General features: G+C 43.6%; 2 protein-coding genes across 2 annotated transcripts; one reads left to right on the forward strand and one right to left on the reverse strand.

Moving 5' to 3' along the window:
• The first annotated feature begins 3,763 nt into the window (after window positions 1-3,763).
• On the forward strand, window positions 3,764-7,806 carry LOC105897830 (elastase-1-like). Its single transcript, XM_031567111.2, has 8 exons — window positions 3,764-3,895; window positions 4,049-4,152; window positions 5,062-5,162; window positions 5,536-5,661; window positions 5,966-6,102; window positions 6,453-6,595; window positions 6,927-7,076; window positions 7,545-7,806. Exons 1-8 carry the CDS (start codon window positions 3,856-3,858, stop codon window positions 7,554-7,556), a joined length of 813 nt encoding a protein of 270 aa, XP_031422971.1. The 5' UTR covers window positions 3,764-3,855; the 3' UTR covers window positions 7,557-7,806.
• A 2,701-nt stretch (window positions 7,807-10,507) lies between these two features.
• Window positions 10,508-15,602, reverse strand: LOC105897922 (elastase-1-like). Its single transcript, XM_031567112.2, has 8 exons — window positions 15,557-15,602; window positions 15,027-15,130; window positions 13,892-13,992; window positions 13,127-13,252; window positions 12,687-12,823; window positions 11,601-11,743; window positions 10,955-11,104; window positions 10,508-10,626 (listed from the first exon to the last, which is right to left on the reverse strand). Exons 1-8 carry the CDS (start codon window positions 15,594-15,596, stop codon window positions 10,615-10,617), a joined length of 813 nt encoding a protein of 270 aa, XP_031422972.1. The 5' UTR covers window positions 15,597-15,602; the 3' UTR covers window positions 10,508-10,614.
• Window positions 15,603-16,631: the final 1,029 nt, after the last annotated feature.

The raw sequence follows: 16,631 nt of genomic DNA on the forward strand, positions 1-16,631 counted from the left end.
ACTTACAAACTCAGGTAGTCAAACATAACAGAAAAGCCATATGCCCACGGGCTTGCCCACAGAGTTACTGGAACCTTTCCCCTCGTCAGTCCCGCTTCACTCTGACTAAACTCTTTGTCGCACTAGTTGCTGCTCAGGTGCCAAACTTGGCTAACAATTAGCACCTGAGCTTGCAATCAGTAGATGGCCCGACCTCCCCAGTCCCCAGAGCACCTCCCCAGGGTCCTGGAGCCTGCCCTGTATAGCCCTGGTAAGGGAATTCACCAATTTTTTTCTCAATTGGAACTTATGACAAAATGACCACAACCTGTAACTCATGTGCCAACTCCCTCAACCAATTCTGCTGAACTATAAACACATTTTTCTGCTTTAGACCAAGATTTCAATTGTAAACCACACTTTCTTCAAAACACTACACACAATTATCTGCTTTAGACCAAGATTTAAATTGTTAACCACACTTTCTTCAAAACACTACACACAATTCTTTTTTTATTTTGCACACTTCATCAATGCCAAATCTCCTTGTGTTCAGACAGAACACACTGCCATTCTGTTCAGCCTCCTACCCTCTGGAAGAAGGTATAGGAGCCTCCGTTGCCGCACCACCAGACTCAGAAATAGCTTTATACACCAAGCTGTCAGGAAGCTAAATTCTCTCCCCTCACTCCCCCCAGCCATATCCGTCAGTCTGATAGGAGGCTGAAATCCTCCCCCCCCCCCCCCCCCTCTACAATAACTCAGGACTCTGCAACAAAACTGTCCCTTGCACTTTTATCACTTTACCACTTACTGTTATACTTGCACTGCCAATGTGTTACATACATCTCACAGGATGTCTTTTTGCTGCCTTTTTTTGCACTACCTGTCACTTTAAAGTAAACGTATGCTGCTGTACAGGTATCTGTATGTGTATAACTATATGTATATGTATATCTATATGTCTTGTCTTATCTGTTGTTGTGCGTGTGCACTTATATGTTTCACCGTGGGAGAGTGGGAAACGTTTTTTTTCGATTCCTTTGTATGTCTTAACATGCAAAGTAATTGACAATAAAGCTACTTTGACTTGACTTTGACTTTTTGGGTGATACAATCGAAAAAACACAACAGTGACTTAACCTTTTTTGCATTGGAATTACATTTAGAGTTTGAATAGAGTGTTTGTTGTGCATCACACATCTTAATAATATAGGTCACTGATATGGTAGTTTCTTTTCACATCAGCTCATCGCTGATGGTCATCTTTAGCACTGCTGTTTTCATTGGTCTTGTATTCCTTAGAATGTAAATACACTGTCTCCGAGGACTGATGAAACAACAACATCAGACTTCACTGATCTGATAAAGAAAAGACACATGCTGAAACAAAGCCTTGGTTTTCATCACGGCTTCTGGATGGCATGGCCTCTTCACCTGGCCTCGCTACCTGAGGTTTGCCATGTGTCTCAGATTGTTTTTGCCCCTATCTGGTAGAATGCAAATACATTCTGTGTTTGTGTGTGTGTGTGTGTGTGTGTGTGTGTGTGTGTGTGTGTGTGTATGTGTGTGTGAGAGAGGGCTGATAAAACACTAACCACAGACTTCATAGCCCTGAAGGTAAAGACAACCCTTTACTGGTCACCCTGAAAACTCATTTCAATGCAAAACCTTTATTTGGTCACCCTGAAAACTCAACATTCAATGCATGGTGTAAAAGTAACTAAACCAAAGTAAAGTAATCATGAGAATGGTAAAACTAACCTGTCATGCATACATCAGTCGGGGTAAAGCTAAGCAGGTCTCATGACGGCCTAATCCCAGCTCATGTTCCCTATTAGTGGGTGAACAATCCAACACTCTGGGAATTCTGCTTCACGGCAATGAGAAGAGCCAGCAGCAAAGGATAAAAAAAGCGGAGAATATGCATCCATTTACTGCCAGGAGAAGAGAACCCACGCATAGGTTAGAGGGAATCAGTGGGCCTCAGTGTCTGTTTGAGCACAAAACACAGACCACACACGTGTGACCATGAATAGGTGCGATAAGTGTGTGATGAGCACATCTGGAGCTTGGTATTCACACAAACATACACACATACACATACCCGTACGCACACGCACACACACACATGCCCACATGTGCGCGCACACACACACACACACACACACACACACACACACACACACACACACACACACACACACACACACACACACACACACACACACACACACACACACACACACACACATACTCTCAAGCATCTGCATACAAAAGCACTCACACACACACAGACATTTACTTGATGCAAACATAAATACAGAAACACAAGCACACATACATACAGAAACTCAGTCAGTAACACACTGACAAACTTCCTTTTTAGGCTGCCATTGCTCTTCCTCTGTGCTGGTTATTTTGGCATGATCTAAGACAAACATGTGTGTCCCCCTGTTTCACTTCTATATCTGCAACGCAGACCATCAACATCAGTTTGGTTCCTATGGGCCTTCTGCTACCCCCTCCCAAGTGTAAAGTTCATTCTGTAAAGAACGGGAAAAAACCAAATCAGTCAATTAATAAGAAATAAATACCATGGCAATAAATGTTTCAACTGATGTCATGTATTTTGTTAGTGTTCAAATAGCTTATCAGGCACCAGTCAGAACAGACCATTCACTTTTCGTTTAGATGAACTAATGTCCTGGAGCGGAAATGAGAGAGAATGTTTCCAAGTCACAAGGGGATTATCTTTGTGAACAGATTTCTTCAGGTATTTCCATGTGCTCCAAGCCTGCAAACTACTGAATACCACAAAAAAATCATAAAAAGTAAATGCTTTTCTTGGCACAACAATTCAGAATAGTGCTTCAAAACATGCAACATATGACATAGAGACAGTGAAGTGCATGCCTGGAGGGTAGTGGCAGTCCCCCAAAGAAGAAACAGACATATTTTAATAGATAAATATGTATTTATGTCTTTGAGCCAGCACGTCATGTTACTTCACCTGCCATTACTTTACCTACACAGGCACATCTACAGGGCAAGATACTCACATGCATGTCTGTTGAAAGAAGATAAAAGGGTAAAAAATGAAGACATCTTTTAATGCACATTTTTGACCATTTTACATGCTGTATGACCTAAAATACGTTCTTACAGAACTTTAAAAGCTCCAGTTTCCAAATGCACCTGTTACAAAGCCCTAGTTTGTCGTCTCTGCAGATATGTTTCTCACGTCATACATGTTAAAGGAACTTGTTGTCCAACTGAGTAGTTGCAGTTTTCCTAAAAATAAATCTGATTAGGGTTTTGGTCTGGTCTGGACATTTTGTACAAAGTGACCTACAAAACATATCTGTCTGATGTGATGTCCACCAGGGTACTGGCTTATCTGCTTAAGTAGGGAAAGGCTTAGTCATGGAAATGTACATGAGATCATCCTACATGTAGACATTTAAAACCATAGGGAGCCTCCACGTCTATCAGAGAAAAGGCTATACACACACAACCTTGGTGAGGTGTGATAAGTGTGTAATGAGCACACTTGGAGCTCTGCCCTCTCACACATGCACATACACACATGCAAACACACACACGCGCGCACACACACACATGCATGCACACGCACACACACACATACTCACTCTCACTCTCTCTCTCACACACACACACACACACACACACACACACACACACACACACACACACACACACACACACACACACACACACACAAACACTCTCTCTCTCTCTCTCTCTCTCTCTCTCTCTCACACATACACTCATCCTCGCTACTCTCAGTCTCAGGTGTGCATAAAAGCAGCTGCAGCATCCCAGCCCTCCTAAGTCCACGGAGTAACTGCAAACATGCTGAGATTCGTCCTGCTGATCGTCCTCGCCAGCCTCGGTGAGGAGGAGTGTGCCAATTCAGATAAACACTTTTTAAATTAGTCTTCAGATTTCTGCTTGGCCTGCAGATGGGTCCTCACTGCTGTACTGATTTGAAGGGCGTGTCTGTTTTGTTGTTGGTGTTGTTGTTGTTGTTGTGTTATCTGTGCAGTGCTGGCTGAGATGCCCCAGATTGTGCCCAGGTACCTGGAGGATGGTGCTGAGGAGAGGGTGGTGGGTGGTGAGGTGGCCCATCGCGGCTCCTGGCCCTGGCAGGTAAACTGAGTGACTCTCTGCAGGAAAAATACAGATTTAGTTGTCGCTGACGGCATTTTCCCACTGTTACTGCTGCATATGTCATGGACTATCCATAAGACAAAGTGTCTATGTGCTTCCCTTACCCCAACCAGGGTTCATATCCAATTCCTACACGTGCCCTAACACAAGATTGTGCTGCCCTAGATAGCCTGTGGCATGCCATAGTATAATGAGATTGGTGTTTAGATCATTTGGCAGTGCATCGTTCAGACACTGAGATATGCATGTGAAATATTTTCGTGTATCTTGAGGTGTCTCTGTTGTTGTCCCTGGTAATGACATGTGTCCTAACCCATCGTGAGTATTGAAGTGGTGGGTCTAGGATGCAATGTTGTGCCCACTTGACACACCCAGTGAAATGCTCACATCTTTGTTGTTAAGTAGTGATTACTCTCGGTATGATGGATGTAGTGCACCCTGTTGTTATAATCCTAGGCTAGGTTGTTGGGCATGAGTATTTGCATAAGACAGTGAGAGTATGGCCGCTGTGGGATGACCCAACCAACAGCACAAGGAATTTAACATCTTTTCCTGTGGATAACTGGGAAATAATGTTTGACCCTCTCCTCCTCTCTCCTTTCCTTTCCTCTCCTCTCCTCTCCTCTCCTCTCCTCTCCTTTCCTTTCCTTTTCTCTTCTCTCCTCTCCTCTCATCTCCTTTCCTTTTCTCTCCTCTCCTCTCCTTTCCTTTCCTTTCCTCTTCTCTCCTCTCCTCTCATCTCCTTTCCTTTTCTCTCCTCTCCTCTTCTCTCCTCTCCTCTCATCTGCTTTCCTTTTCTCTCCTCTCCTCTTCTCTCCTCTCCTCTCATCTGCTTTCCTTTTCTCTCCTCTCCTCTCCTCTCCTCTCCTCTCCTCTCCTCTCTCTCAGATCTCTCTCCAGTACAAGTCTGGAAACGGCTACAGGCACACCTGTGGAGGCACTCTGGTCCAAAGGGGTTGGGTGATGACCGCTGCCCATTGTGTGGACACGTACGTCTCTCTCTCTGTGTGTGTGTGTGTGTGTGTGTGTGTGTGTGTGTGCGTGCGTGCGTGTGTGTGTGTGTCAGATTGGATATGAAGGAATCTGGTGATGACTGCTGCTCGCTGAGTGGACAGGTAGAGTTGTAGGGTGGTTCGGACAGAGATCAGGGTTTAGTTTATCAGGGCTGCTTGGTTTAATCAGGCACATTTTGTCAACGCCCTTCTAAGGGTCCAGCCCTTGTAGAATCAAATTGAATTCAATTGGAGTCGTGTTGAGTCGCGTCAAGTTGTGTCATGTCGTGTTCAAATCGAATCAAACTGAATCATCCTGAAGCCTGATCTGAGATCTGAGTTCTGAGTTGTGTCCTGTGTGGTCCCACAGCCCAAGAACCTGGCGCGTTGTGCTCGGAGACAACGACTTCAACACAAATGCCGGCACAGAGCAGGTCCGTGAGGTCAGCGAAGTGTTCATCCACTCCAACTGGGACTCCAGCAATGTTGCCGCTGGGTAAGTCTGCAACCAGCCATCTTCCTCCTCCTCTTCCTCTTCAACCACCCGTCTTCCTCCTCCTCCTCTTCAACCGTAATGTTCAGCTTTAATATTCAGTATGGTGAAACAACATGTAAGTCTGCAAGTCACCATCTTAAACGAGCTGTGTTCTTCTTCCTCCTCTTCAGCTACAATCTTCAACTTCAATATTCAATATTCAGTGTGGTCAAATACCCAATTTGAGTACTAAATACTGTGTGTGTGTGTGTGTGTGTGTGTGTGTGTATGTGTGTGTCTGTGTGTGTGTGTGCTGTGTTGTCAGGTATGACATTGCCCTGCTGCGTCTGTCTAAGGATGCCACCCTGAACCCCTACGTGTTGCTCGGCGCCCTCCCTACCCCTGACGAGGTTCTGCCCCATGACCACCCCTGCTACATCACCGGGTGGGGCCTCACCGCAAGTGAGTTACGGCCCTACATTCTGCTCTCCTTAACATTCAGCCATTCAGAGACACATTCATATGTAGTCCTACTGTACATGCCACTTCTCTGCACTGTGTACCTTGCACTGAGGCTGGGGACATTTTTGGTGATCAGTATTGCTGCTAAGCAAAGTAACTCAATGAGTCAGCGTCAGTAATACAATGAGTCAGCGTCAGTAATACAATAATAAAAGTAATAGTCAGTGTTTTCTAAAATGTCATATTTTCTCTCTCTTCACTATCTATTTGTTTTTCTCTCTATATGTCTCTCTATCACTCTGCCTCTCTTTCTCTCTCTCTCTGTCCCACTCCCCCCTCTCTCTCTACAGCCGGTGGTGAGATCTCAACCCAGCTGAAGCAGGCCTTCCTGCCCGTGGTTGACCATGAGACCTGCTCCAGTGGCAGCTGGTGGGGCAGCACTGTGCAGGACACCATGGTGTGCGCTGGAGGCGGCAGCGACTCTGGGTGCAACGTGAGGACTACTACTCTTAAATGCTTATACTGAACAATATATGTGCAATTGCAACATCATAGTTATACTGTAGTTACAGTCAATCAAAGGGCTGACATGGGACGGTTATACTGAAAAAAATCCAGGCAGCACCTGTACTAACCAGTAGGATTGTACACATTAACATTTTGCACAAACTTCCGTTCTGGATTTCAGAAGAATGGTTCAAATAGTTGAGTGTCGGTGTTCTTATCTTTTGCTATTGCAATATAACATGCAACAAAATACAATGAGTTATATTTGACTTGTCTAACAGATTGCTGCTGCTGTGACTTGCTTTGTCCTAATGTAGGGAGACTCTGGCGGCCCCCTGAACTGTAAGGTTGAGGGCAAGTATGTGGTCCACGGTGTGGCCAGCTTCGTGTCCTCCCAGGGATGCAATACTGAGATGAAGCCCACTGTCTTCACCCGTGTGTCTGCTTATCTGGGCTGGATGGAGGAGGTAAGAGCTCAAACACACACACAGACACACCACACTCTCACACACACACACACACCACTCACACAGACACCCCCCCACACACACACACACACACACACACACACACACACACACACACACACACACACACACCACACACACAGATACACACACAAACACACACACACACACACACACCACACTCTCAAATACACACACACACACCTCACTCTCACACACCACACACACAGATACACACACACACACACACACACACACACCACACCATACTCACAGACTGCCTATACATCTCTGTCTGTCCATCTATAGCAAGCTGGCATACCCACAAACTTATTTGAGTCTGCTATCGCTCCCCCTTAAAGGGTTGGCTAGTTACAACACTGATATTACCTAGGCTGAATGTTGTTCTAGCTTTAAATAGTTATATTTTTCATGAGTCTTAATGATTCTTTTATATCCTTTCCTCAGATCATTGAATAAATCAGACGATAAAATCCAACCTACCTCAAGACCAGTGAAGTCATCCTGGTTCCTCCCCCCAAGCATCTCCAAATCTAAATGTGTCTTTGTGAACTATTTCTCAATAAACACAGTTAAACCCAGTCTTTCTTCAGTGTTCACTTTCTTCAGTTATTTGTAAGTCCTTTCTTGGAACATATTGCAGAGCTCGTTGAAGAATGTGCAATACTCTGGGAAACTAAGCTAATATTTCTCATAATTTTTTGTTATTTTTTATTGACACTGATGTAAAATGTATGTTCTCCCTATATTGGAAATAAGTAAGACACACACCTCAGCATATCAGTTAACCTTTGGTGCAAAATGCACTACAACAACCAAAACACTTCATACTTCACCCAAAAGTGACTCATGCTGCCGTAACTTTAGCAAATGTTGTCACTCAAAGTAAAACACAGACAACTTGAAACATTGCAAAATGCATAGTGCTGGTGTTGCTGTATCCTCTATTTTTGCACGGTTTAGTGTTGCATTGCAAAAGAAAAGAAAAACGTATGACACCTCGTACACATAAAATATGTAATATAAAATGAAATACAGTAAATATGAAATTCACAGCACAGCTCTATACTAAATTTTCTGTGGTACACTATAGCACAACAAAAGTGTGCAGACACTTTTCTTTCCCAGTACAGTAAGTGAAACAACAACACATGAGACTACCACTAGAAGTGTCCTGTAACTCTAATGCTATTCTGTGGTGACATTTTTATAAACTTAGAATACAGTACTACCACATTCTCCCTTGCCTTGAATCTTTTGAAAAAATCCTTAGCACATCTTATCCACCCCTAAAATCCCCCATATTCCACAAATATTTCAAGGCAAGCTGTCAGGACACCAAGAACAAACCTTTCTGTTGGTTTGCCTGTCACCATACTGTAGATACCAGTTTTGTGTGGTTAGATAACCAGGTGTGATCAGTGGTACAGTGGTTAGTGTTGTTGGTTAACAAATAGCTGACCTGGCTTCAATTCCTGGGCGATGTAAGATGCTATTGTAAGTCGCTTTGGATAGTTGTAGTTCCCTTTTTGGGTCACTTTGTCTCATTGATGGCCCATGACTTTCATATGCAGCAGTAATAGTGGGAAAATGTCTTCCTACATCTATATTTTTCCTTCATACATGTACATTTCAATGCAAATGCTGTACTGCACCACTGTTGTATAGTTGTATAGTTGTATAGTACAGTTGGTAACAAGGCTGCAAACAAACAAAACAAAGCCGAAATTGAATACATTTATGAATACAGCAGCAAAAATTATAGAATAATCTGTCTTATTTCAAGTGTATAATTGCATTTGTCTGTGAAAATACAGCATCTTTCCATCTACAATGATCTAAATTTTGTCAGGTTTTGAACTGAAAGTTAACTGTTTTGAACAGAGTATCTAAATGAGGCAAAAAATGCTGTGATTGCAGAGTTTTGCTGGTGGTGAACATTGACTGAGACAGGTATCCATGAATTTCGGAAGAAGTGGTCATTGAATGCATTTTGTTTCTAAGCAATGGAACAGCCGTAAAATATTTTTTTAAGGCAAGCTGTTGTCATGACACCAAGTACAAACTTTTCTGATCTGTTGGTTTGCCTAGCACAATACTGTAGATACCACTTTTGAGTGTGGCATACTAACCATGTGTGATCAGTGGTTGGCGTTGTCGAACAACAAGTAGCTAACTTGGGTTCAATTCCTGAGCAATGCAAGGTGCTATAGTAAGTCACTTTGGATAAAAGTTTGTTGTAGTTGCACAGGTCACTTTGTCTCATTGATAGCCCATGACATATACAGCCGTAATAGTGGGGAAATGTCTTCAGTGACAACTGCATCTATATTTTTCCTTCATACATGCACATTTCAATGCAAATTCTGTACTGCACCACTTTTGTATAGTTGTATAGTATAGTTGGTAACAAGGCAAAAAAACAAAACAAAGAAGAACACTGAATAAAGTTTCACCAATAATTATAGAATTTTTCTGTCAAAATACAGCATCTTTCCATCTACAATGATCTAAATTTTGTCAGGTTTTGAACTGAAAGTTAACTATTTTGAACAGAGTATCTAAATGTGGCAAAAATGCTGTGGTTGCACAGAGTTTTGCTGGTGGTGAACATTGACTGAGACAGGTATCCATGAATTTCGGGAAGTATTTTGTATCTAAGCAATGCTAAAGTATCCACAGTTGAGTTCACATAGTCTACTGGTATGCTGAATGTGTTAAGTGTTTTGGGAATGTGCACATGGTATCAAAACAAGTGTGAAAATGATTGTAGATGACAAGATGTATTATATATATGAAAATCGTAACAGGTGTTTCTTTGTCTTTTTCCCTTTTCTGGTGTGGATATACTTGTCCTGTGGTTGGCTCAGTTTCAGTACTATGTGTTGATAATGTCAGGTACAATGACCAGCTGGTTTCAAGGTGTTATGGAACTGGGACAGCCTGCCTTAAGCTGTGTTGTCTAAGGGTGAATAAAATAGGGGCCTCCTTTCCCATGATTTAAAAAACAAACAAACCAAAACCCAAACCAATGTGTAAAAACTAAGCACCTTGATGAACACTGACATCTACATTTGTGTAGCTGTTACTTCTTTACATTTTTCGATTAAAAGTGTGACTTATTTTCAAATTATTTTCAAGGTAGGACTTGTAAGAGTGCAGTGGCTTTCAGTAATTACCAGACATAAAGCAAACAGATACCTGACGATATCTGTGCCCAAAGATAATGCCGTTTTAAACTTGTCATGAGCCTTTAAAGTTCAAATAGGTCACTTTGATTTCTACACTCCATTTATTTCACTATAACAACAACACAAAAAGTGACTTTTTACGATAAGGACTGATCAGTGCCTGATCTGAGTCACCTATTATCTGAATGCTGACAAAAAGACGTGACCTCAGTTGAAAGATTAGCTTTCTTGGTTTTTATTTTTTTTCAGTTCTTTACAAAATGAACTGTAAACTTGGGATGAAGAACCAGATTGATGTTGAGCTGGTCCGGGATTCATGCTCTGATTTATCCCATGATCTAAGGAGAGGAAATGAAGAATGATATTCGATTAAATCAAATCTACACATGTGCGGTTTATATGGCAAACCTAACGTTTGTCTTAGATCATGTCAACAATCAAACAGCCAGCAGTAAGAGCAATGACAAACAGTAAAGGAAGTATTTCAGTGTGTTCCAGACAGTGTGTGTCGGTGTATGTCTCTGTGTATGCTTACGTAAATCAATGCACATTTTAGTTTGTGTATTTTTCTGTGTGTGTGTGTGTGTGTGTGCATGTGTGTGTGTGTGTGTGTGTGTGTGTGTGTGTGTGTTTGTGTGCGTGTGCGTGTGCGTGTGCATCACTTACTCCCTCCATCCAGCCCAAATAAGCAGACACACGGGTGAAGACAGTAGGCTTCCTGATGGTGTTGCATCCACGTGAGGACACAAAGCTGGTCACACCGTGGACCACGTACCTGCCCCCAACCTGGCAGTTCAGGGGGCCGCCAGAGTCTCCCTACAGTGAAATCACACACATTGATTCTCAGGAGGGATTAAATCTTCAAGAAGGCGGAAGTGGGATGACTGTCAGCTGTCAATCATCCCTATGGGCTCCTCCTGAACTTTTTTATAAAACTTCATAAGCAGCTACTAAGGTTCAGTAAGGTGTTTGTGTGGCCCAACTGGTTGAGCAATGATTAAAAAGCATCACGATCATGGGTTCAATTCTCAGGGAGCTCACATGAGCTATTAAACTGTATATCTGTGTTGCACGTTGCTTTAGATAAAAGTGTTTAGTGTGCTAAATGACTACATTTAAATATTTCATGTACACATTATATAATATACATAATATACATATTTCATTTAGTGTAAGCATGGCTGTCCTTGCCTGGCATCCTGACAGAATGGTGGAGTAATTTTTTTTGTGTAGTGTTCAGTATACACATTTAAGCCCAGTGGGTCCTTTTGTGTAGTTTTCAGCATAAGCATTCAAGACTAGTAGTCCTTACATTGCATCCAGAGTCGCTGCCGCCTCCAGCGCACACCATGGTGTTCTTGACAGTGCTGCCCCACCAGCTACTGGTGCTGCAGGTATCATGGCCGACCACAGGCAGGTAGGCCTGCTTCAGCTGAGGGGCCAGGCTGCCACCAGCTATAGAGACCGAGAGAGACAGAGAGAGATACACATCTCAGATCCACATATATATTTTTGCCCATATTTGTATTCTGTGTTCAAACGCTGTGTTTAAACATTTAGCTCTGGCAATGCAAAAAATGTCATGTGAATAAATCTCAATATATTGAAATATTATTTGAAATGAGAGATACAGAGAGGGAAGAAGCAAGAAGACAGACAAAAGGAACAAAGAATGACAGGTAGAGAGAGAGAGGGATGGAGGAAGGGACATAGAATGAAGAGAGAGATATAAAAACAGACGGACAGGTAGAAAGAGAGGGATAGAGGAATGCAGCAAGAAGAAACCGGACCTGTGCTACACTTTTGTGTTATCATTCACTACACTCACTTTCTTTACGTTCTTTATTTATTCTTTAATAAGTTGGCTTGTTATTTGCAATCTGCGTGTGGCCTCCCCTTCACGTTACCATGCTCCAAGTCAAGCGTGCTCAACAAAATCCAAACACCAGAATCACCTAAATAACCTCTGGAGGGACAGCATCACCTAGGAGCGTTCACTGGAGCCCGTGAGTATGTACTAAGCTGCACTCCATACTGGAGTTTTCTTATGTGTTTGCAGTGTCATTGTTTGCAACCATAGGGGAGGAGACTGCTGGTGTATATATGTGTGTCAGTCAGTTTCAGCAATCATGTTCAGTCTTACTACAAGGTCCCTACATACACACTGTTTACTGTGTGATGTATACTGTGTTAGTGTTTGTTCATATGCCCCAAAGACATTTCAGTCATTGTGTTACATCTTGGCCAATGAGCTTTGAACTGAAGTTGAAACTGTTCAGCATTCCAATGTCAGTACTTTTGATTGTGTCTCATTATTTTGAAGGCAAGAATGCCATTCTGTGGTCTATGCGCGCGTTAATCTCTTTGTTGACGCGAGCGGTTCTAGAGAAGAACTCACTGGCGACGCGTCCCCACCCGGTGATGTAGCAGGGGTTGTTGTGAGGCAGAACCTGTCCAGAGGAGGGCAGGGATCCCAGCTGCACGTGGGCGTTCAGAGTGGCCTCAGAGGCCAGCTGCAGCAGGGCAATGTCATATCTGGAGGGGGAGGTCAGTGACAGTCACACACACACACAATTAAACAGACAAGTACGCAAATACATACATGTACACACACACACACACACACACACACACACACACACACACACACACAAACTCTCTCTCTCTCTCTCTCACACACACACACACACACACACACACACAAACTCTCTCTCTCTCTCTCACACACACACACACACACACACACACACTCATACACACACACAATTACACAAGTACACACACAGGTTACACACCACATATTTGTATGTGTTGAGGGTAATTAACAACAAAAGTTACCCGGCAGCAACACTGTTGGAGTTCCATCCAGGGTGGATATGGGCGCGGTTGACAGCAATGATCTGTTCCCTGCCAGTGTTGCTGTACAGATCGTGCTCTCCAAGAACAACACGCCAGGTCCTGGGGCTGTAAAACCAAACAGGACTCAGTTCACACCCTAGTTCAGACTTAATTCAGTTCAATTCAGTTCAAATTCATTTCAAGTAGATTGTCAAGACTCGGCTTGGCTGACTCAATTCGATTTCTTTCAATTAAATTAAATTAAATTTAATTTAATTCCATTCAGGCTAATGCATCTCGACTCAACTGAGTTCAATTCAATTCAGTAAAAAACTTCAGTCATATATCTTACACTTTACTTACACAACAGCCATCAGACAACAACAAAAGTGACAGACTCTGTTAGGGCACTGGCCTAGATCTGACTTGCCTCGCATTACAGCGTGTAATTGTCCAGCGCCATCTTATAAGAGCTTCAGCTCAAGCACTGAAGCAAGTATTTCGCTTTGATGACCAAGCACCTTTGCATTAGAGTGTGAATATCCTGTGATATTTTTCATTCCACTGTACATTTCTAGCAGTACTGTAAGTATAGAAAAGTACGTCCGAGAAACATCCTTGATAGCAGTTTACTGTAGATCAGATCAGAGGCAGGTCAGGGACAGAGTCTATCTATCACTCACACACACACACACACACACACACACACACACACACACACACACACACACACACACACACACACACACACACACACAGACGTACCTGTCCACACAGTGGGCAGCGGTCATCACCCATCCCCTCTTCACCAGGGTGCCTCCACAGGTGTGGTAGTAGCTGCTTCCAGATTTGTACTGAAGGGAGATCTGAGAGAGAGAGAGAGAGAGAGAGAGAGAGAGAGAGAGCATGGCATAACCAATCTACCTTTCCTCAAATCATTATTACTTTATTAGAAGTTAGAAAATGAAGTTAGTTCATGATTTAAACACACCCATCTATAGACAACAAATAAAGGTGAAGAAAGTTGCATACAATTATACCAAATAAATTGCCCCATCACCACCGTCAAACACACACACAGACACAAGTATAATGGGTAGAGAGAAGTTTAACCTGGAATCCCATGTCTGGTGCACTAATACATGAGGGTGTTATCTTTATACAGCTGACTTTGTGACATCACTGGCCCTGATGTGATGCCAGTCATGGGCCAGAACCAACCAGGCCAGAACTGGATCAGAAAGACTGGCTACCTGAACCGGATCAGAAAGACTGGCTACCTGAGCTGTGAGTTAGTTTACCTGCCAGGGCCAGAACCGGATCAGAAAGACTGGCTACCTGAGCTGTGAGTTAGTTTACCTGCCAGGGCCAGAACCGGATCAGAAAGACTGGCTACCTGAACCGGATCAGAAAGACTGGCTACCTGAGCTGTGAGTTAGTTTACCTGCCAGGGCCAGAACCGGATCAGAAAGACTGGCTACCTGAACCGGATCAGAAAGACTGGCTACCTGAGCTGTGAGTTAGTTTACCTGCCAGGGCCAGAACCGGATCAGAAAGACTGGCTACCTGAACCGGATCAGAAAGACTGGCTACCTGAGCTGTGAGTTAGTTTACCTGCCAGGGCCAGAACCGGATCAGAAAGACTGGCTACCTGAGCTGTGAGTTAGTTTACCTGCCAGGGCCAGAACCGGATCAGAAAGACTGGCTACCTGAACCGGATCAGAAAGACTGGCTACCTGAGCTGTGAGTTAGTTTACCTGCCAGGGCCAGAACCGGATCAGAAAGACTGGCTACCTGAACCGGATCAGAAAGACTGGCTACCTGAGCTGTGAGTTAGTTTACCTGCCAGGGCCAGAACCGGATCAGAAAGACTGGCTACCTGAGCTGTGAGTTAGTTTACCTGCCAGGGCCAGGCGTTGGGTCTGGCCACCTCACCCCCCACAACTCTCTCTTCAGCAATCTCCTCCAGGTACCTGGGCTCAGGTCTGGGCATCTCAGCCAGCACTACAACAACAACAACAAAAACAAAAACAACAACAACAAACGCATGAAGATGATGCAAAAAAACAAGAGTTAGATATGACCACAAGAAACGAATACGAGCTGCCAACACCACTCAAACCAACTCATGAGTCTTTGCTCATCTCATGATCGAAGAAAGTCATCTCTCTGTGCTGTGAAACACAGTTCAGAACTATCGTTTGTAGCCTTGCAGGAATCTGTCTGCGTCTTGCCAACCCTGAAAATGCTCTATTTTCAGGCAAAGGTGTGTCACAGATGTTCAGATAGACTACACACTGCTGTAGTGCATCCTGTGCTATTTCCTTTAAGATAAATAGATATTGTTAATGGCTAATGCTCAAGTGAAGTCACTCCACAGGGAGTGTGGGACTTGATTGTGACTCGTTGGTCCTCGTTGGTCCTCCTTACCGAGGCTGGCGAGGGCGGTCAGCAGTACGAATCTCAGCATGTCTGTGGTTTCTCTGTAGGTTCAAGGGGTGTTGCAGTTGCTTTTATACACACCTGGGATAGAGAGAGTGAGTACGTGTGTGTGTGTGTGTGTGTGTGTGTGTGTGTGTGTGTGTGTGTGTGTGTGATTGCCAAGCTCCAGGTGTGCTCTTTACACACTTATCACACCTCACCAAGGTCGTGAGTGCGTGACCTAAGATCACCCCCCCCCCTCGGCCTTGGGCTTCCTCCCAAAGTTCCAGCATCTTTATCTGTGTGCAAACACACGCTGGCAGCACCAACACACACACACACACACACACACACACACACACACACACACACACACACACACACACACACACACACACACACACTCACACACACACACACACACACACACACACACACACACACACACACACACACACTGGCAGCACCAGCAGCAGCCCCAGCAGCTGGAAACAGTCTGTCTCCATCCACTGCTCTCAAAAGTCATCTACACAGTCATATGTCATATGAGGAGAGAAAACACACACAGAGGCTCTAGGCATAAACACACACAAATCTACCACAACGCACTCGTTTAAACACTCAGACAGATCCTCCTGACTTCATTACAGAGCAAAAGACCCAGTAAAGGATTGCACAGATGACTTTGAATATGAATTATCAGTACGTGATCTGGGTTAGCTGTTAAAGTAACACTATGCAACAATTTGACACTTTTTGAGGTACGGTTTTGGTACCATCCTCAAATTAATTTTTATAGCATATGGTCATGTGAAGGACAGATAAACACCTGTGTCTTTCCCACTAGCCATCCAGGATATATGCACTATGTAGTTCTGTGTTTCCTGGCTGGAACACCTTGCGAAAATGGAAGAAAAGCTTTCACAGCATGACATTGCCAGCTATACTGCCAAAAGTCACCAGTTAGTGTGTTGGCAAGCTGTCAACTGGGCTGTTGGTGGTGTTTGCAGGGTTTTTGCACGCCTTTTAGGTAGTTAGCGTGCTAGATTTGGAACAGAACTCCTTATTGCTGCTTTAAGGTTTG

The sequence above is a fragment of the Clupea harengus genome, chromosome 5 (assembly GCF_900700415.2).
Source record: "Clupea harengus chromosome 5, Ch_v2.0.2, whole genome shotgun sequence".
Taxonomy (NCBI): domain Eukaryota; kingdom Metazoa; phylum Chordata; class Actinopteri; order Clupeiformes; family Clupeidae; genus Clupea; species Clupea harengus.